General features: G+C 34.0%; 1 protein-coding gene across 8 annotated transcripts; it reads left to right on the forward strand.

Annotated features, from left to right (window-relative positions):
• Nucleotides 1-353: 353 nt before the first annotated feature.
• On the forward strand, nt 354-23225 carry LOC123714053 (facilitated trehalose transporter Tret1-like). 8 transcript variants are annotated; one of them, XM_045668117.1, is made up of 10 exons: nt 354-405; nt 13082-13155; nt 14467-14576; nt 16967-17086; nt 18949-19104; nt 19439-19606; nt 20402-20534; nt 21478-21710; nt 22260-22454; nt 22658-23224. In XM_045668117.1, exons 1-10 carry the CDS (start codon nt 398-400, stop codon nt 22877-22879), a joined length of 1419 nt encoding a protein of 472 aa, XP_045524073.1. In that variant the 5' UTR covers nt 354-397; the 3' UTR covers nt 22880-23224. The 8 variants fall into 8 exon arrangements, with proteins under 8 accessions (XP_045524073.1, XP_045524072.1, XP_045524079.1 ...); XM_045668116.1 differs by having other exon boundaries at nt 361-411; nt 22658-23225; XM_045668123.1 differs by lacking the exon at nt 354-405 and adding an exon at nt 7323-7392 and having other exon boundaries at nt 22658-23225.
• The last annotated feature ends 652 nt before the right edge of the window (nt 23226-23877 follow it).

Raw genomic sequence — 23877 nt, forward strand, 5'->3', positions numbered from 1 at the left:
TCAGGTTTCTACTTGGTACCCGTAGACTCAGTTTCTCCTTTATATCACGTATCCAGTATACCGTATCTATACAATCCCTGCTTGGTATATAAGGGGTTCGAATTGTCTGAACTACTTCAAGAAGCGGATGGTGCGGCAGGTTTTTGGTGGTGGAGCACTGACGTGATATACTCACGATAGTTGGGGCCTTCGGGCCGGCTTGAATTTTAGTAAAACACACAATTAAAATTAAATAAAAATGATTTAAAATAGATGCAATTTGAAGCTTAAATATCTTTGATTTGATCTTCCTCTTAACACTTTCGCGTTATAAGTAAACAATGTATAACACGGATGTCAGTTTAAAATGGGAAGTGAACATGTACGCATTCCCCTTCTTAATAACGGTCGCAAAAGGATGTGCTTGTACGGGTAACAATATTTACGTTTTTGTGGTTGGGAAAACAATTTAAGTAATATAATTTACCTAATTTTAGAATAGAGTAAATATTAACAAATTTAACAAAGGTCAAAATTACATTTGAAGTATTTACATTGACGCCTAAACGAAACATTATTCTCAGTTCTAAAATTTATAACGTTTGGCGTCAAAATAACAATAAGAATTATAGATTACAAATTCAAATGTTATTTTTTATTTTAACAGACTTTTGTTATTGTATATAGGAAATTAATTAAGGGCAAAATTCCATTAAAAGTATCTAGATTGGGGCCCAAACGAATTATTACAGATTCTAAATTCAAATAATATCCTACAAAACAAAGTATTTATTAAGAATAATAGATTCCAAATTCAAATAAAACTTTTTATTGTATCAGATTTATGTTCAGATATATTTAGGTAAAAAAGAATAATTATTTAATAAGAATAATTCCAAATTCAAATGTTATTTTTATTATAACGAACTTTTGTTCAGATTCATATAGGAAATGTTAAACTTCAAAATTAGTGCAGGTTAATATTCCATTTAAATATGTACATTGGCACCAAAACGAAACATTATTCTAAATTTTTTAGTTTTAGTTCAGGAAACATTTTTTTAGTTTAATAAAAAAAACCTATCTACTATAATAAAACATAGGTTGATCGTAGATTACTCTTTCAATTAAGGGTTGTATGTATTTTTGTATGCTGTATCACAAAAAAATTAAAAAAAAGTTTTTTTGGAGCGGACTCCCCTTATCACTTAGGGGTTTGAAAGATAGATAGTACCCGATTCTCAGACTTACTGAATATGCATAAAAAATTAATTAACATCGGTCGAGCCGTTTCGGAGAAGTATGGGAACGAACATTTTGACACGAGAATTTTATATATATTTTAGATTTATTCATTACAGTTTACTTACACAGCTAAAATAAATTATATACATATACACCACAAATCAATTTTACTAAGTACATATAGCACAAGATGGAATACATAATATACAACAAATTCTAATATATATAAAAGGAATCAATAAAAGTTACTTTTTTTTTTTTTAATATTACCGATGCAGCCGGGGCGTATTTCGCGACGCGTGGCAGGCTACGCGTCGCGAACGCGATACGCGAACTAGTCGAATTAATTAAATGTATATTGTTTTTATTTTTGGAAAAAATGTGGTATAAAAAGTCCCTGGACAATATGGCAGGGGAGTAGAGGGTTATAAATTTAAAAAAAAAATGATGCAGGTGTTCCAGCGCTATAGAAAATCTTAAAACTCCTTTGAAGAATAATCCTCAATAGCTTCATCATGTCAAGGCTTTAATAGTGGTCGTAAGTCTAGGCTGTGCGATACAAAACTGAGTTTTTCGCATAGTTGGTGTTGTTATGTGGAACAAAGCATAATTACGAATCCGGTAGGCAGGTATATAGAAGTACAATTATTCTAGTAGGGAACTGCATTTCATTTTATTTGATATAATTTAATGTGGTAACAATAAATTATTTATTTATTTATTTATTTACACTTCGTTACACTACAAAATAAAAATAAAAATTAACATAATTAAATCAAAAGGAGGGCAACTGGCGGCCTTATCGCTTCCGAGCGATCTCTTCCAGGCAACCACTGTGAGTAAAGAAAAAAAATAAATGTATTAAATAAGATAGGCAAGTAGTGCAAAATACATGTAATACACAGTTATTAAACAAAACTAAACAGGAATAAAATATTAAAGATACATTAAAGAGTAAAAAGACACATAAATCACGATAATTTAAGATAAGTCTCACGTCAGTTAGTAGTTAGTAAGAAAGTTCGGGATACGATGTGGACAGGTAATGTTTGTACAGAAGAAATTTAAAGGAAGATAAAGAAGGAGCTAAGCGAATAGGGACGGGAAGTGAATTCCATAGCCTAACTGCGGAGACCTTAAAGGAATCGCCAAGAAAGGAGGAGTTATGAGATGGGATTTCAAGGGTATAATTTTCGGAAGAGCGTAAGCTATAGTTATGGGCTCCCAAAAAATTGAAATCATTTTTGAGATAGGAAGGAGTTTTAGGGTTGAACAGGATGGAATATAGGAGATGAAGAACATGAGCATCGCGTCGCTGACGAATTGGCAACCAGCCTAGCCGCTTACGGAACGCAGAGATATGATCGTACTTTCTTAGACCGAATATAAATCTGATACAGAAATTTTGGAGACGATCCAGTCTATTTAGCAATTCCTCGTTAAGATCGGAGGAGCAGGAATCGGCGTAGTCCAGTAAAGGCAGGAGGAGAGATTGCGCCAGTGAGGTTTTGGTACTAAAGGGAAGAAAATTACTAAGACGTCGAAGGATACTGGAGGCACCGTATAATTTTCGGCTAACTTCTTTAACATGCTGCTCCCAGGATAAATTTTGATCAAATAAAACCCCCAAATTTTTTACTGTACGGCTAAAATTTAAAATTACACCATCGATATGGATAGGGGATATCCTGGCCCAATCAATTCTCGTCGTGAAATAGGGGCTGCCAATAATTAATACCTTACTCTTTTTGGGATTGATTAGAAGACCAAATTTTTTACTCCAGTCAACTATCTTTGCCAGCTCATTGTTGGTAGATTGTATGGCTTGCGGGAGATCATCGAGACTTGATTGTACGTAGATTTGAAGATCGTCAGCGTATAAATGAAAATTAGTTGAAAGTCGGAAAGTTAAGGAGTTAATATATATAGCAAAAAGAAGAGGAGAAAGTACGCCACCTTGCGGAACGCCAGATTCAATCAAACTCCACTGAGATATGCAATCGCTTGTCTTAATACACTGGCGGCGCCCATTAACATAGTTAGAGAACCAGTTAACAGCATGAGAAGAAATATTAATAGATCTAAGCAACCCCATTAGAATTTTAAAATTAATAGTATTAAAAGCGTTGCTGAAATCTAGCAGTGTGAGAATTGTGAGTTGTTTGTGGTCCATGCCTTCGCGAATATCATCGGCTACTCTGACCAGAGCAGTAGTAGTGCTATGTCCAGGTCGAAACCCAGACTGAAGTGGATTCAGTATGGAATTTTTGTTTAGGAAATTATTTAATTGCTCATGTATGAGGCGTTCAAGTACCTTGGATAGAAATGGCAGAATCGAGATGGGTCGAAAATCAGAAAAAGTACTAGGATTAGCCTTTTTGGGGATAGGGATGATAAGTCCATCCTTCCAGCAAGAAGGAAATTCACCTATAGAAATGGAAAAATTAAAAATATGTGTGATGACAGGAAGTAGAAGAGAGAGAATAGGTATGATCATAGCACGACTAATCAGGTCAGAACCAACAGCGTTGGAATGAATAGAAGAAATACTCGATTCAACTTTCTGACTAGAGAATTCATCGAAAGAGAAAGATGGAAAACTAGGACGAGGGAGAGATGATATATACTCAAGTGTTAAGTCCAGATCGATATTACTTGAAGTGGAGTGAGAGGTAAAATGGGCGTTTAGGCTGTTTACGTCGATATCGGGAGTCATGGCAGTACGTGGTGGCTTACCGATACCCAGAGATTTTAAAAATTTCCATATTTTTGAGGGATCCCCATTAGACACTGAGTCGTGAATGTGTCGTCTCTGCGCATCGCGACAACGCGTGTTGCAACGGTTGCGCAAGGTTTTGTAAAATACATGTTCCTTATCCGTTTTGGCTGTTCTCATCTTGGCCTTAGCACGGTTTTTTTGTTTAATCAAAGATTTGATTTCATCGTTGAGCCAAGGAGCAGGTAAATGCTTGAGTTTAACGGGCCTCAAAGGAGCATGTATATCATAAAGATTAGTGATGGAGGCATTTAGTAAATCAACTTTACCATTGAGGGTGGGACACTCGTAAATCGTGCTAAAGTCAATTCTGGCCGCATCTATAAGCAGACGCTCGGTGTCGATCGCAGCAAAATTACGCCTAAGGTCTACGGTGGGTTTTAGTTTAGGAGGTTTAAGATTGAGAGACAAATAAATGAGGTCGTGATGAGAAAAAGCAACAGCAGGAAGTTGGCCATGGTTGGTAACTAGGTCAGGAGAAGAGGTAAATATAAGGTCCAATAAGGAAGGAGTGGAGCCTGGGACTTTGTGTGTGGCATTAAGTGGCAGGTTATGAAGATTATAAGATTCGGTGATGGAGAGCAACTTTTTCGATCGGCAGTCGTCTTTGATTAAGCAGGTATTGAAATCACCCATAACTATTATGTTTTTATAGAGAGGCGAAAATTTTTCAAGAGTGTTATCAAAGCCTGCGAAATAATCGACTAAAAGAGAAGGAGAGTAAAACACTCCAAGGAGAATTTTAGTCTTACTGAGCATGACCTCGACCAGAAGATGCTCGCATTCATTAGGTGGTGGTGGTTGAGGAGACATACTGATAATAGTGTAAGGGATGTGCGATCGTAGGTAAATAGCGACGCCACCTCCACGCATTCCAACTCGATCATTTCTTATTAGGTTGAAGCCGGGGATAGAATAGCTGAGGGAGGACAGGGTTGGACACAGCCAAGATTCTGATATAAGGATAGCGTGAATTTCGTTGGATACAAATGTTGTCAACAAGTCCAAATGGTGAGCAGGAACGCTTTGAGCATTAATATGGATGACATTCAAGTGTCGCGATTGGTCTTTAAATAAAGCTGTGAGGATACTATGCAAGGGAGGGGGAGATATCTCAGCGCTATGGAATGATTCGAAATCCGACGAAGAGACCGATTCAAATTCAAGAGCTTCACTATCGTGATTCATGTGTTAGCCAATAATATTTATGTATAAGTCTACTAAGTATATAAATTTTTAATTTATCTACAAAAATGATCCTGTGTTCACACTCAATCGCTAATATTAGTGAACAGAAAATATAGTCACACACTTTAAGAAAACAAATTAACTTAAAGGGGTTCAATAAACTAATTGTAACTATTTCCAAAAAAAAAAAAAAAACAATTTAACAAGGGAATTTATATATAGTTTGCAGTGATAAATTACTGTAAAAGCTTATTATAAGAGAATAATTTTATGAACTGTGGAAATAGATACAATCTATCATTAATTGACAATCACAACTTTTGACAGTGTCACATCACTTGCTAGTTATTAGTTATAATCTGTCAGTGAGGTCTTTAAAAACATTAAGTAAACAAAAGTTAAGGTTATGAGATACTAAATAATAATATTTTAAAACAAAAGGAAAACAAAAAAGAACTGTTTAACACTTAAAATTAATGACATCAAACCAGTTGACAACAAAGTTGATTATAACCCCGGAACCATGGAACACCGACACTGAAGTTAATGACCCTTTCTTGGAACCTTCTTATTACGGGTCATGTCTCTTGTTCGCTTTGCATCATCAGCTGCGGACGATGACGGGATGCTGCCCGGGACTGAACCAAGTTCCTTCAACGAAGAGATGCGGCGAAGTTTCCCATCAGCCCCAATCACGTGTACACGTCCATCCTGGGTCCAACATTTTGAGACACCAAACCGCTTTCTCGCCTCCATAAATAGTGAGTGCCTTGTTTTTGTTAGGAACTCAGACAAGGTTATACCAGTGCCTTTAAGGCTAGTCTTGGCAGCCCAGATCCTTAACTTATCGGCATGTTCACGAAACTTTAATAATATAGGCCTAGGCTTTTCATTGGATCTTAATCCTACTCGATGGCAACGGGTAAGGCACTGCTCCGTGACATTTGGACACTTTAAAAGGATGGATATCATATTTGCAATGGAGGCCGGGCTTTCATCCTTCGCTTCATTTACTCCATGCAGCAACAGACACTTTCGCCTACTACGCATCTCTTGCTCATCCTGCACTCTAAACAGAATCGCCATCTGAGACTGGAGATTCTCTAGGCAGAATAGAACAGAACTTTTAAATGTTTCAAACTCCCTAGCAAGTGGAGTTTGTTCCAGCGATGGGGACCTATTCTGAGCTGCAATAAGGCGCTGCTGGAACTCCTCCATTCTGGTAGACACCATTTCGGATACATCCCTTAAAGACTTTTTAAGATCCTCCATAATAAGGTGCAAGTGAAAAATTAATAGTTCAAATGAAGGTACTTGAAGAAGTGATTATCAAACTTTAAGTTAATTTTAGTTAAATAAAGGATATTATTAAGGAAAAATTGCGATTAATGTGTAGTGGAACATTAATTCATCAATGGAACTGTAAGTAACAAAGTTTAAACCCAAATACTATTTTATTTTAGTACAAATCACAAGACACACCAATACACGTTGCACTACCCACTTGTTATAGTGTTAGCAGAAAGAACGTTATAATTATTGTTATAATTATATTATGTTCGTTGAGAGTCTAAAGTAATGATTTCAGTCATGCAGACAAAAGAGTTGTAATTAGTTGTCTAATGGGACAGACATATTTCTGTATCAATGGAAACCTTGTGTGTTTTTAAACACAAATTTAAAAAAAATAGACATGTTCAGAAACGGAAATTTGAAAATACCTCTGAAACAATTAATATTCACCGTTCAACAACCAAGTCCAATTTTTTCTATCTATTAGTATTATTATAATAGTATTCGATGGCTGAACAATATACTCCTGCTAATAATAACAATATTAATAATGTTCGTTTATTTCCAATCGTTACAAATGTACAGCTTTTTTCTTCTTATTTTCCTAATACACTTCCTTTAGTACCATTGGAACCCCTTCACGGTACGGAACCCTTTCTCCGTTCTTTCTGCTAACACTTTAATGTCTAAATATCTTCTTTTTCCAGCTAGTAAAATAGTGGGTAAAAGGTGAAATTTATAGTATGACTCAATTAATATTTTATCCGCGACAACAACGTGATCTTTAAAGCAAGTCTAACACAATGGTTAAAGATGAGACGTCAAGAGTAAAAGTAACGTGTTAATGATACATTTGTTAATATTTATTCCTTTGGATATGGTGTAGAAGTGTTCAAGTGTGTAGTGTTTCAGTGAGTAATTCATTTATTTATATGTAATAACGCTATATTATAAACAAAGCCAAAATAGATGACATTGGTAAACAAAATATACGAAACAGAAAACATAAGTCAATTAGGTATATTAATAGATTAAAAAATTCAGTTTTTAGGTATATGATTCGTGATCTATTTTTCAATCTAATAGGCAAGTAGGTGATCTACCTCCTGTACCTGACTTTTCGACATTTTGGGTCTAAGGTTTCCTTACGACGTTTTCCTTCACCGTTCGAGCCAATGTAAAATGCGCACATAGAAAGTTCATTGGTTCACAGCCAGGGATGAGAGTCTGGCTTGCCTTAGACACAAAAAGTCAACATGAGTCAGGCATAGAAGGCCATCTGTGGCCCAGACCTAAAGGTTGATTACTTATTATTATTTATTTTGATAGGTTATTGTTTCTTTATTATAGTTCAAACAGGTTTTTAACCCATAAAGATAACGTATGAATGGGAATATTCACCTCGTAGTTCATATATCATCGTTAACTCGATAAATACTATTGTTATTTAATATTTCGTTCGCTTATAATTAAATTAATAAATAAAGTGTTTATACCACAGCACAATAATCCAATATAAAACTTACAGTAATGTACACAAGACTTTAAAAAAATTAATCGGTGTAAAAGTACTTTATTTCTCATTGTAAAATTATATTTTATTTACATGAGAAACTTAATATTATGTATATATGAGCGATACACGTCCCAATTTTAGTCCACACATTTTTATAAGGGTTACAATTCAAATTTCCCTAAAATATTTCACAAACCCATCGTGTTTGATATAATGTATGCAGTCCATTCGCAACGGATTTAAAGTATTTAAAGACTATTTACTGCACACCTTGCATTAATTACAGGATTTTCTCTGTAAAATCAGCGACGTTTTTTAAATAATGTCATTATACGAGCGAGGATCTCCAGCCGGTGTTACGATACAAATTGCTAAATGGCCAAATACAAAACAATAACCTCTAACAGAAATGAACATTGTCGACCGTTATTCGATTCCAAGGTTCAAAATCGAACTCATTCTACTACGCGAATATAGAATGAACACTGCTTATATACTGCTGATCAACTTCAAAAAAAAAAAACAATGTTAATTGCCCATGAAATACCTACTATATTGTTAGTAGTTGCTAAGCAGTAAATAAAACATTACTAGTAAAATCTTAAGTAAGAAGTGTAATTTTTTTAACTTTTTGATCCATTTTTGTTTATCTTCTTATCCGGTACACTCTTGACAGTGCGGTCGTGATCACTATGTAGTATTAGAAGGTGCAGATGTGATGCGCTTCACGACGTTTCACCAGCGTTGCCTATTAGAGGTCATCCTGCTACACCCTGGATTGAACCTCCTACGGTAGACTTGATCTGGTCAGTCCAACGCGTAGATGACCTTCCGCGCGGTCTAGTGCCTTCCACCTTCCCCTGGACGACAAGGCGGTCTGTCTGGTCTGGTATGGACTGAACACCACGCCGAGATACATTTACCATAATAATTATGGTAAATGTATCGTCGTATGTATTGTCGTATATTTTAGAATTGATAGCTTGTAACAGACTTAAAGTAAAAAAAACTTTATTGACACAGGATTTAAAAGTTACGTTTCTATTCATGATACTGTAGATATAGCATTATAGGTATATTATGTGGGCCTATAAAAATATATACCTACAAAGATTTACACTACTGGCTGTAATTCAAAATTCCCTATATTTCTAAATATCGAAATTTATGGTTGTAGGGACATTGCGTAATTATTGTTGATTTTAATAAGTCATTGTATCTTTAGGTAATCGGGAAACGCAAAAACGGCTCGATTCTAAAACGTGATATCTGTCACGTAATTAGATAAACTATTCCTAAAACGTGTTCGAGGTGTTCGAAAAAAGAGCGTATATTGATAATTAGTTTTATTATATAAGTGACCCGTATTTTGCGTTGTTGGCCGAATAGTTATAAAATTATCTGACGTAGGTCGGGTTCTTAGTTTTTTTAGTGTGTTCGAAAAAGAGGGTAGATTCAAAATTTGGTTTAATATAATAGTGTTAGGTTTTCTTAAATTGTATAACGAATACTTTACTATATCTACCGTAATTAATATTTATATGTATGGCTATTTTATATCGTTATAGTTGATATAAACGTATTGTATTTAATAATTAAAATATAAATAACCCTTATATTGAAAGCTTCACGATTGCCCTCAATATTTCCCACGAAGATGCTTGTCAATCACAGAAACCCCTTGGACTGTGATAATTTATACTATAAACAACAATTATTACATGTAATTTTTACAATGAATACAAGTTTATTATAAATTAGGTAATTTAATAAATAGATGATTTGTATTAGGTATTAATCTTAAATTATGAGTACCTAAAATAGATAAAATTAATGTATATTTAATGTGTTTTTTGTGTTTTAAAAACCAAGATAGTTTAGGTTTTATAGTGATTTGCATCCAGCTCGAGCCAGCCGTTTTTGCAATGTCGTCCGCCCATCTCGTGGTCGTCCTCTGTTTCGTTCCCCAATGGCCACCCTACCGGGTCACCCTAATGGTCCATCGATCATCAGAGAGTCTTGCTACATGCCCTGCCCATCTCCATTTAAGCTTTAGGGCGTAGTTTAGCACATCAGTAGCTTTAGTAACGCTTCTTATTTTTGAGTGTCTTATCTTCTTAATTTTTCTAATGTTAAGGCTGAAGGCTAAGGGCGGAAAAACCAAGCGCGGGCTATGGTACCGCGTCGGTAAGTCCGAGATTCAAGTAAGAGTGGCGGAAGATTGCTACAAAACTATTTATTATATGTTAAGTATTAATAAGTTTGCAAATATAGAATAGGGATCGTTCATTTATTACGTAACGCCATTTTTGAAGATTCTGGAACCCTCCCCCCATGAATTGCACCGTAACGTTTTCTGAACCCTATAGTAAAGCGTTACTTGACCACCCAGTGATTTTTTTTTTACCTAAAAGTTATCATAATGCGGTGTTAAGTCCTTGAAAGTCGAACATAATTTGTAATGTTTTACAAGAGGACCCCCCCCCCCCCAATTCGTTACATAATAACGCTCTCATTTTTACCAAATCCATCGTTATCTCATTTAAAACGATATTCTGCATTAATGGCTGGAAATAGCTCAACAATAGTTCTAAGGTGCTTCATAGATCGACAATTGAAATATTGAAGTGTACATATTTAATCAGGTTGTTTTAAAATACAAATTCTACTTTAATGTTACAATTGAATTTAGTACGAGAAACTACAAAACACTAACAAATAATACATTACGAAATTAGTTATGTAAATGAACAAAAACTACTTTGCATATTGTTATCGAAAGGTGATGATTACTCATATAAATGTACACGGATACTAAAATGAGCACAATTTGACAGTATGTTAATCTTCTTGGTATATGACATTGTAAAAATTGATATGACATTTTCATGTTTATTTATATACGGCTGATTATGCGGATTCCTGTAGTTGATCGATCTAATTGTACCACTCCCTTGGCAAATTTATTTATTTAATGAGCCAGGGTTTGGAGAGGATAAAATTATAGATTACCTTGTGGGATGGCTGGTTGTAGATACATACATACACTTCGGGACGTTCCCCAGAATTAAAAAGTACGTACTCTATCTTTCACTAACAGTGACCTGTACTTACAGTTTTCTATGCAAGTGTAAGTGGCACTGACAGAACCACGTGGGACAAAAAAGCATTATCTCGAACATCATTTGCTGTGGCTAATGAGGAGCAGTGTTTGGCTAGTGGCTTCAGTATGCGACTCTCATCCCTGAGGTTGTTCGATCCCCGGCTGTTCACCCATGGACTGTCTTTGTGCGCAAAAAATCGGGAGGCTTTCCGCGGCGTGTGTAGGAAGCTGCTTACTAGCCTCTTAGATTGACAAACGAGGGAACAAATACAGAAATCCCAACTGATTTGTTTAATTTACAAACAGAAGTATTATGAGAAAAATTTATTAAATGAATTTGCTAATTTTTTTTAAATACATTTGTCTTTACATGGAAAACACGATCTCGCCTAACTTGAGACTAATAAGTAATTAATGTGTAATCTAATTTACTAATAAGGATAATTAACAATCCATAGTGTGCAATAACACAACTTAGTCTCTAATGAACGGAAGACACTCAGTTCTTCTATTTTAGCACTTTTTTTTCACTTACTGTTTAGCACTAACACTAATTCACTAGTTCAAATGGTTTTGTCCTTTTCTATCTTCTCACTACGTCACGTGGTGTCAAGGGTTGAATAGCCTCGACATTTACGTGATGGTGGAGCCTCTGTACGTGGGCTCCAGCATTCTTTTTTATTATCCTCTACATTAAGGGAGCATATACTATCCCCTGAGTACTTTGGCTATTACTGGTAGAGCCCCACAGCTGGCAACCATAAGTCCATACGAATTTTTCTACACTGTGAGCGGGATAAATTCTCTTTGAAATTTTTAAAGCGTAAATTTTATCTTATTAATTTTGTTATTTAAAATAAATTATTCTATGACGATACTAAGATAATTTTAATGATTTAGCTGTTAACACACAAATACATTAATTACAATTTAATATTTAATGGGAAAAACAATTACCGTTTCAGAATGCCGCGGTTAAAATGTATAAACCTTTTTGTCATATTAGAGCAGTGTTGGCCAAGTGGCTTCAGCGTGCGACTCTAATCCCTGAGGTCGTAGGTTCGATCCCCGGCTGTGCACCAATGGATTTTCTTTGATTTATGCGCATTTAACATTATCTCGAACGGTGAAGGAAAACATCGAAAAAGTCGACGGCGTGTGTCGGGCACAGAAGGCTGATCACCTACTTGCCTATTCAAATATCATGAAACAGACACAGAAGTCTGAGGCCCAGACCTAAAAAAACGGTTGTAGCGCCATTAATTTATTTTTCCTGTCATATTACATATTTTTATTTGCTAGAACGCCTTAGCCTTTCTACATTTTTATTATGTATAACCATGTATATAATTTTTAATATAAAAGAAATATGAAATTACTAGAAAATTGTCAACGAAACACAGTTAGTACATTTTCAAAACAACATGAAATACTAAATTCCAAATATTTTTGATAAATTTTCGAATAGAATTAAGAATACTACATACGGACTGAGTTTCATTATCAAACGTCAAGGCAGAATACAAAATACCATCCGTATCAGCTCGACGTCTATCGTTCCACAACTGAGCGTAATTTATGGCAGTTGCCTCACCACTATATAATATATAAAAAAATATCTACATTTCAAGACCATAATAAGCCAAATCGGTAAATCAATTCTCGAGTTATAGCGGGACAAACGTATGCTATCAAAGACATAACTTGTATAAGAGACAATTTTCTATATTTAAAAGACATCAAATTGATCCCACTTAAGAACAGTGTTATTGAAATATTCAATAGTAGTTTTTAGTATTTTCCTTTAACAATTATGTTTCCCACCGTTTAAACCTTCCTTGACCAATCAAATTAAATTGAAAATTAAATTGTTTTAAATTGAAGTCGTACGGAACCTTCTGAGATCATTATTGCTCGCAATTAACTAATTTCAAAGTGAAACATTTTTCATTACATTTGCTAAGGTGATAACATGTTATAGGTACTCCAGCATGTCTGAGGGAAAGTTATTTACTCCGGGGAGTAAAATTAATCAAATCATCTGCGCCGTACTAAGTAAGTACATTTTATATTTCTAAGTTTAGTTATATTTAATTGTTTTGATTGACATTCTTTTAAATGAATTTAATTAATTAATCAAAGTATGTACGTTAAGTTTATAGTGTTTATAGATCTTTTTACTAAAAAACAATTCGGACGGGAGTGATAAATTATTACAAAAATATAATTTATGAGTGTAATACAAACTAAGAGCTCAATATTGGCTTCAATTGGAACTGAACTTTAATGTTCAAAAACACAAAATTAATGTAAAATATTTTTTATTTTACAAACGTCCTACCTTGTAAAGGCCTTGTTAAAAGGCCGGCAATGCTCTTGCGAGTGTCTTTGGGCAGCGGTATCACTAAACATCAGTTGGGCCTGTTGCCCGTTTGCCCTCTGTTACATTAAAAAAAAATCTTTTCATTAAATTCTCATCCCTAGAATACGACAAATACTATGATATTTTATTCCTACCTTCTTTATGTGTTGCCGTGTCGCCTTTAATTATTTCATAATACTTTTGGCATTGTGAAAAGTTTGACGTGTGTGCCCATATTTACCCATATAATACAAACTTGAATATAATACAACTAAGATTGATTGAATACAAAAATTATAAAAAGATATCTATTAAAACATATGTCATAATATCGTACCAATAAATATGAAGCGTTCATTATAAAATTTAATTTTAAGAAAACAATTTTATAATCGGATTTAAGCTATTTGTATTATTATAAACTTATAATTATTTACATAATTTTAAATTTAAATTTTTCCGACTTTTCGCGTGCTTTACAGCGTGCGTGGTCGTGAAACGATTTTTTTCCGCGAAATAGAGGACACCGTGAGTAATTTCTACAAAAACCCGTCATTTTTAGTCGATACAAAATCCGGAGCAATAAATACAGATAACACAACTTTCTCTATAGCTGTGATACTTTTGACATTCAACACCTTTTGTCTTCAGTCACCGTGACCACGCACGCTGTAAAGCACGCGAAACGTCGGAAAACGTAAAGGCTATGTTAACCAAAGACAATACTAAATGTAATATTATTAAAAAAAAATTAATAAATAGATAATTGAAACAATTTTAAAAAGTTTACTCCCTTTGACAGTGTTACTGTTTAATACTGGCATTTCCTCGCTCTAACTTATTGAACGAAGAAAGCACCAGCTCAGAGGTTACTGGTACCATCTACCGGCATCATCTACCAGGTCCCTCAAATTTCCGAGTCTAAAGCCACTTTTACCAATACTGCTCACAATGTTTACTTATAATCAAAATACAAAATAAATATTTTTTGTTTTGATTTTCAGTATGTCTTCCCAACTTCAGCTATGGTACCTGTATTGGATGGATGTCTCCAATGACATTACTTTTACAATCAAAAAACTCACCGAAAGGCGTTCCTCTGACTGATTTAGAGGTATTAAACAAGTTATATCGACCATAAACAATTGCAGTTTATAACTAGTCCGGCCATAAGTTCTGTTACAAAAGAAAATGCAGTTTCCAACTGTTTCATTGCTTTGAATTTGGAACACGTATATTATTTATTTTTTAATTGTGTTAATTAGTGTATCAACTATACAGTCTTGGATCATGTTGTGAAACCTCTCAGCAATACACTTTTTAAGAATATACCTTGTAGTTTCCAGAAGGGTTCTGCACCTGGTCACTAGACACGAACTACCCAAGCCTGGCTTGAAACCAACGTTCTGGACTTTATAAGAGCTGAAGACTGGCCCTCATCAACCCTTTAGACTTCAAATTATGGTCAGTGTTAGAGGACATGGCCTGGACCTGCTCTAAACAACACGGCTACATTGACTCTCTTAAAGATTCTATGGAGCAAGCAGTGGCAAAATGTCCCTTGGAAACTGTGCGTAAATTCATAGAGATCCAAGAAATCTAAACAGATTAAAGGCCTGTATAAAATCAAAAGGCCATTTCAAATAGAATAGTGTTTTATTATTTTCTGAGACTTATAAATATGTAGGTATAAATTTTAATAATTTTAGTTTTATTGCATTAATAATACTACACTGACTCTCTTAAAGATTCTATGGAGCAAGCAGTGGCAAAATTTCCCTTGGAAACTGTGCGTAAATTCATAGATATCCAAGAAATCCAAACAGATTAAAGGCCTGTATAAAATCAAAAGGCCATTTCAAATAGAATAGTGTTTTATTATTTTCTGAGACTAATAAATATGTAGGTATAAATTTTAATAATTTTAGTTTTATTGCATTAATAATACTACACTGACTCTCTTAAAGATTCTATGGAGCAAGCAGTGGCAAAATTTCCCTTGGAAACTGTGCGTAAATTCATAGATATCCCAGAAATCCAAACAGATTAAAGGCCTGTATAAAATCAAAAGGCCATTTCAAATAGAATAGTGTTTTATTATTTTCTGAGACTAATAAATATGTAGGTATAAATTTTAATAATTTTAGTTTTATTGCATTAATAATACTACACTGACTCTCTTAAAGATTCTATGGAGCAAGCAGTGGCAAAATTTCCCTTGGAAACTGTGCGTAAATTCATAGATATCCAAGAAATCCAAACAGATTAAAGGCCTGTATAAAATCAAAAGGCCATTTCAAATAGAATAGTGTTTTATTATTTTCTGAGACTAATAAATATGTAGGTATAAATTTTAATAATTTTAGTTTTATTGCATTAATAATACTACACTGACTCTCTTAAAGATTCTATGGAGCAAGCAGTGGCAAAATTTCCCTTGGAAACTGTGCGTAAATTCATAGATATCCAAGAAATCCAAACAGATTAAAGGCCTGTATAAAATAAAAGGGCCATTTCAAATAGAATATTGTGTTATTATTTGCTGAGACTTTAATAAATATGTAGGTATACATTTTAATTATGTTACATTACTTCATTAAAAAACTTCCATTCAAATTTGTAACAGAACTTATGGCTGGACTAGGTATGCATAATGATTGCGACTAGCGACTTGATTAAATATCGATCTTTAATTAACTGTCTAGAGATTCAATTAACTCTCTGATTTAACTACTTTACTGCGACATATACAATTTAAATTCGGTGGAGGTTGTTGTTGTCTATGTACAAATATATGTTAAATGAAAAACTTTGTTTGAAGCTGGGTTGGTAACAAGATGGGCTTATAACTCACACAAAATAAGTGTAGAGGGGTTGCGAAGCTGAATTAACTAAAAACTAACTCGACCTATTGAAGAGTTCGTTAATATAAGTGACACTTATGTTATTAGACATTATCGGAAACGAGAATGTTAAATAACAATTTGTGACTGTCGTAAAAACTAAAGGGCTCATATTGGCTTCAAGTGTACGATGATTGTCTACATTTTATTTACACTTTTAATTATTAACTAATATGTATATATATATATAACTAAACTAATGTTATGTAGGTATATATTTTAATATAATGTGTATTTACTGAGACATGGAACATTACGATCTAGGCTAACTTAAGACTAATAAGTAATGTTTGTCTAACCTTATGTACTAATAAGGATATTTGACATAAGACAGTGTGCAATACCACTTATAGTATAAAAAGGAAGACTTTTGTGTTCTATGTTTTCTTATATCAAACCAAAATTCCAATACAATATTTGGAATATTGCTAGAATGAACCAAATAAAATGTGGAGTGTGTTATCATATTAGATCCACAAGCCGTGAAGGTTCGCAGTCAATATTTTTATCGCATTAAAACTATTTAGTTCCACATTACACATACTAGCATGTATTAGAAAAATTTCCCAATCTGCAATGATTTATATGTTTTGATTTTAAGGTATCATGGATGGCAGCATTACCATATTTATCATGTGTTCCTGCAACATACCTAATGGCATATATGGGAGATAGATTGGGAAGAAAATCAACGCTCCTGTTCATGTCTGCTATTTGTTTTGTAAGTGATAACTTATACATTCAAATGTACTACTAAACCCTCGATTCCAGTTAATTACAGAATGCATTACTGGTAAATAAAAAAATCATATAATATAAAATAATCAATGAAACATATGTATAAATTTGTCAAAGACTACGTTTAAAAGGTCAAACGCTACCTGTGGCCACAAACAATCACACTGCCAGAAAGCTCGTTAGTCAGTTGCCGGACTTTTAAGATATCTATAGTTAAACGGACGCAATGTCTACCCGCGCCATAATTTACCAAATATGCAGCGAGTACTTAATTTCTTAGCTACAGTCTACTTACAGCTTTTTACTGAAATTCAAAATATCTTTATTGATATAGGTAAAAAAGACAACACTTATGAACGTCAACAGAAAAGGTGTTAAATTGATTCTAAATTTACATTTTCTACCAGTTCGCAAGTCAAGGGCATAGAGCAGGCGAGAAGACTAGGGCGAGTTACTTCACCGATCAGCCGTTTTAAATTTCCTACTAAGACTTTCTTTTACATGATTCAGAGTAGTGATAAGTTATGTTACATGTTTTATCATGTCTTACGTAACTCAACAAATATAAATGTCGTGTCCACCGCACCGCACCGCTTTTTATATATTTTTTTTGTATCTATGTCAATTTATATCACGTATTTGTCCTAATTATTATAGTTATAGGAAAGCGCTGTAGGAGTATTTTCGCATAACGTGCTTGTATGACCTCATATAACGCGTTATGTACAAATGATTTACGTTTTACTTTTCTCGTTAAAGGGGATTCAAAGGCAAAGTCAAATTATTTATTTCAATTAGGTCTAAAACGGAACTTTTGTAAGTCAAAATTACAACTTTACATATTAAAAAAATACTAGATGACAAAAACGGTTCTAAAATAGCTTTTACAATATTTTGTATACATTGATTTGATATGATATTTGAAGACCATGTAGAACTAAAAAACTACTATACTAAAATAACATTAGCGCATGGTGTTATAAAGCACACTGCAGCAGATAACTATATTACGATAGATACATGGCGCGCATACTAACATCGATTTAAATCTCATATTAAGAAAAAACTACGTTATCAATATAAGTATATACACAGAAATACAACCTGTGAAATCCTGAAGGGCAGGGAACTGAAATCGCGTTATATGAAAATGCGTTAATGGGAGCGTTCAAGTATTACGTCACGCAATTTTTGGAGATTCTTGACCTCCATGAAAAGCGTCGTAACGTTTCTGTATCCAATAGTAAATCGTTTCGTGACCGACCCCCAGTGACTCTTTGTCTGTGTAAGGTCCTGGAAAGTGGAACATAGTATCAACAATAACGCGTAATTCGATCCCCGCCCCGCATCGTAACGTTTTACAAGAGGACCCCCCCCCCCAAATTCGTTACGTAATAATTGAAATAATTTATACCCTTAAAGATTAGTTAACATAGAAAATGTTCCATCATCAATAATTTAACTAAAGGCCCTAGTAATAAATAAGTTTTAAATCGATTATTTTTAAAACCAAACCATGAGAGGTTAGAGATGATTCGGTTATAGTATAAATAGTAATAAGTGTGGAGGTAATGTCTTAGTTGGAAATATCAGTAATTGGTCGGAATATTGAAAAATAATGCCTGTTTTTAAATTTGATAATGACACTGGCTCCATTGAATGAAAAAACGCTAAAACAATTTGTATGGTTATGATAACGTGACATTGCTATATAAAATTCTGTAGGCGTAACAAATTTGTTCATGTCTCAATATCTATACGAAAATCTAGTAAATCTTGTACAGGAAGAAAAACAAGAGAGAGAAAGAGAACTAATTTGTTATCATCCTGAATCTCATTTTTCAGACAATCTGGACATTAAAGATCTGTTCAATGAATATCTGGGTTTTTATTATTGCTCGTATACTGGTTGGAATCACCATGGCCGGTGCCTGCGTCACAGGCCCTACTTATATCAAAGAGATAAGTGAAGATAGTATAAGAGGAGCTCTGGGATGCTGGGTGAGTGATATAATCTGTAATTTAATATTGTCCTGAGATTTTTATATCTGTTTTATGATATTTTTCCTTATTTGCAAGTAGATGATCGGTGTTCTGTAACAAAGAGACACCATCGACAATTAGGTAAGGCATTTCCTCATGTTATTTTTCATTACCGAACTAGCGAGTATTAAATGCATATACAATCGTGAAAACACGATTTGCTCTTGCAGGTCCCTGCTTGGCCAACACGGCTCTTGCGTGGTTAAACCTAGCTGTAATATCATTATTAATTGGTACTCAAAACTACGTTTCAGATGCTAATACTAATAAAATAACTCTTATATTTTCCCAGGGTGCATTATTCACAGCTACCGGGTCTCTCTTTTCCTATATCATAGGAGACTTACTTGGCTATCATCAGATCCTTTATGTGTTGGTGGCGTTTCCCATGATTCACTTTATTGTGTTTCTCATTATGCCCGATTCGCCATCTTATCTCGTAAAGGAAGGAAAGCTAAAGGTATTCTCCACCTATAGGTCGACTACATATACTAACATAAGTGAAATAGTGACAAAACATTTTATTTTGTTTGAGCTTTATTTACGAATAAACTCCTTATGAATAAAGTTCTTATTCGAATTATATAAGAGAACTGTACACATGTGTTATCTACAAGAAAATCTAATATTTTAAATCTATAAAAGGCCGCCAACGCACTCGCGAGTCCTCTGTCAATGAGAGTGTGAATGGGCGACGGGCACTTAATATCAGGTGAGCCTCCTACCTGTTTGCCCTCAGTTCTATAAAAACACTTGAAAAATTTCATCAAAATTTGTCAAGTCGTTTAGGGACTTTAATTACATTCTTGCACAGAAGATCTATTTGTTGCGTAGATAAATAACCTACAGATTGCAGCGCCATCTGCCGGGCTAATTTGTGAATCTAAATCATCCAGGTCGCCAACTTAACGCATACAAAAATAATAATTCAAATCGGTCCAGCCGTTTAAGAGAAGTTCAGTGACATACATATAATTAAACAAAATTAATGTAAACATACATACACATAATATAATTTTAATTGCGTTACTTACTTGTTCCCAACTTTTCTTGTTCTTACCTCTCAGACGGAAGGTGATAGGTGCGCGTGAGGCGAGCACCATATAATAATAATTCCTAGGCTAGGCAGTAGGGAAACAAAGGCAACTTCTTCGAGTCTTTAGTATGACAATGATGATAAAATCACCGACGCGGTGGTAAAAAGGAGTAGTATTATTTGGTTTTCTGGAGTTGACTTTCTTGGAGTTTCTTGTAGGAGGCAGTGAAAGCACTAACGTGGCTACGATGCAAGGACAGTCCGGATACCTCTATACAACTGGAACTGGAACGGCTAATGAAGGAACACAAGGAGGACGATGAGAATAAACAATTTATGTTAAAATCTATTGGTAAGTGTCTATGAATAGTACAGTACTCTTATAACACGCTACTCCATTGGGAGCGTTCCAGTATTACGTAACGAATGGGGGGGGGGAGTCCTCTTGTAAAACGTTACGATGCGGGGCGAGGACTGAATTACGTATTATTGGTAATATTATTTTCCACTTTCCAGGACCTTACACCACATAATGGTAAGTTTTAGGTATAAAGAGTCACTGGGGGTCGGTCACGAAACGATTTACTATTGGATACAGAAACGTTACGACGCTTTTCATGGAGGTCAAGAATCTCCAAAAATTGCGTGACGTAACACTTGAACGCTCCCATTAACGCATTTTCATATAACGCGATTCCAGTTCCCTGCCCTTCAGGATTTCACAGGTTATATTTCTGTGTATATACTTATATTGATAACGTAGTTTTTTCTTAATATGAGATTTAAATCGATGTTAGTATGCGCGCCATGTATCTATCGTAATATAGTTATCTGCTGCAGTGTGCTTTATAACACCATGCGCTAATGTTATTTTAGTATAGTAGTTTTTTAGTTCTACATGGTCTTCAAATATCATATCAAATCAATGTATACAAAATATTGTAAAAGCTATTTTAAACTATATGTAACTACGTTTTTGTCATCTAGTATTTTTTTAATATGTAAAGTTGTAATTTTGACTTACAAAAGTTCCTTTTTAATAGACCCAATTGAAATAAATGCCTTTGAATCCCCTTTAACGAGAAAAGTAAAACGTAAATCATAAGTACATAACGCGTTATATGAGGTCATACAAGCGCGTTATGCGAAAATACTCCTACAGCGCCTTCCTATAACGCGGGACCGATCTACCATGTTAAAGCATACTAATACTTTACATAAATCAAAAGATTAGTCTAGATATCGTCATTTTGGGCCCTTATATTTATAATTTGACAACCAATATCCATTTTTAGCGACAGACAGAATACTCTTCAAGGCTTTTCTCATAGCCTTGGTAGCAGCAGTTTCTAGAGAGGTCTGTGGTGCCGTGCCAATCCAAAACTTCGCAGGAGACATCTTCAACCTGGCTTCAGAGGACAACTCGTCCTTTGCTCTTAGCCCAAACAAGCAAGCCATGATGTTGGGAGTCGTACAGCTGGGTGGATCTTTGTTAGCATCTAATGTTGTTGAGAAATGTGGTAGAAAGGTATGTTTAAATTTAATTGATAACATAGTAGGAGACGGTCAAACAAAAATATTTCGAAATGTTATTAATTTGTAAGTTTTTCATACCTAAATAATACTAACAGGACTAATAAGTATTTTATGTCTATCCTAATTAACTAATAAGGATTTTTAACATAAGATCCAATAACACTACTTACAGTCTCTATGAAAAGACACTCTGTTCTATTTACCACTGTTTAACACTTAATACTAATTTGCACTTACACTAATACACCAGTTCACATGGTTTTGTCCTTTTCAATCTTCTCACTAGGCCCGTGGTGTCAAGGAGTTGAATAGCCTTAACATTCACGTGATGGTGCAGCCTGTTCGTGGGCTTCAGTAGTATATGATTGAGGCTTCGCTTATAAATGTAGACTTTAGTGGAACTTTTATTATTATTTTTTAAAACTATTTGAAGTATTTTCATTTCGTTTATGACCTAAAAGAATGTTCGCTCAATTTCATGGACTACGTAATATTTAAAATTTCCCAGAAACCATGTTACAACTGCTTTATTTAATTCCAGTGGTTAATGGTTATCACCTGCCTGGTATCAGGGCTGAGTATGTGCGTGCTTGCGTCTTGGTTCCTGATCAGAGATTACAACATTATCAGCACCGCTTGGATACCAGTAATCACTTTGTGCCTGTGTATATTCTGTGATGCAGCTGGACTGATGCCAATAACCATCGTCATAACAGGAGAAATATTCTCATTTAAGGTTGGTTATTTCATTTTACTAAGCAGTGTTGGCCTCTCACGGTTTACACGTTGTTTTCCTTCACCGTTCGAGCGAATGTTCAATGCGCACATAGGCAGAATTGGTGTACAGCCGGGGATCGAACTTACGGCCTCAGAGAGTCACACGCTAAAGCCATCATTTATTTTATCTACATCAGAATAAATGCTATATTTATATTTTAGTACCGAGGAAGCGTCTTAGCAACAACCATGGCGATCGCCTCAGTGGCAGACTTCTTACAGCTTTTATTCTTCAAACCTCTCGCAAATACTATCGGCGTGTTTTACGCGTTCTACTTTTTTGGAGTCATGTGCCTTCTAACCGTTGTTTACGTGATCATCAAGCTGCCGGAAACAAAGAACAGATCATTAGAAGAGATATATGAAGAATTGAAAAGAATGTAATTTATTGCTAAACGAACATGTATATTTACCGCAAAGACATAACAAAAGACAAAATTAGTGCATCTGACTGACATCTGACCACTAGGTCTGATTATTTTAACTTTAATAGTGACGTATAATGTTAGGACAATAAAAACGTGTACAAATCACACGTGGTAGAAGTGAAACCTTCAAAAAATTTGGTTTCAAGATAATGAGACGAATGTAATTTTAATATTATTTATCATTTTTAATAAAAACTACAATAATTAAAAAAGTTTTCATAATATTTAATGTGTTGGGACTTTTTCACTATCTAAATGAATTAGACTTCTTTTTAAGATAATTTGAATTTTGTACATTAATAAAATAAATAAAAATAAAAAAGCCTATTTATTTATTGCAAAGAATTAAATTAAACTAATTATTTTTCATACTTTTTTTTATCTATTTCCTAATTATTTTGCAAGAACGCTTCCATTAAAATTAAAAAGATAATAATAATAAATAAATTAACATTAATATAAATTTTTAATTTTGATAATTAAATTTTTTAAGTCGAAATGAAAAACCGACATAAAAAGACAGAATTCATGAGATTTAACGTGGAAGAATTTGAGATGATGTTTAAATTAGTGTAATAAGTTGAGTTTTTTTTTCATTCAGAATATGATCATACACACACTTTTTGAATTGTAAACGAGATCTTTTTTAAGAATGTCATTCGTAATTTTAAGACAAATTTCGGTCACAACATTTTTATTTTATATGTAAATATAACGTAAATTATCATTCTTATTGCTATTGTATAAAATTTTAATAATTGTTAAGTGTATTAATTCCTAACAAGCAAATTTAAATAGACGAAATGTTGACGCATTTCGTTTGAAGATTGGTCAGCATTCAAGCTTTGTTTCACTCTTTATGTCGGAATCGACAAATATACTTTGGACTTTAGACTTGTATTGTAAAACTGTATTGAGAATGTTACGATTATATTATTAAATAAATTACGTAAT

The sequence above is a fragment of the Pieris brassicae genome, chromosome 9 (assembly GCF_905147105.1).
Source record: "Pieris brassicae chromosome 9, ilPieBrab1.1, whole genome shotgun sequence".
Classification (NCBI taxonomy): Eukaryota; Metazoa; Arthropoda; class Insecta; order Lepidoptera; family Pieridae; genus Pieris; species Pieris brassicae.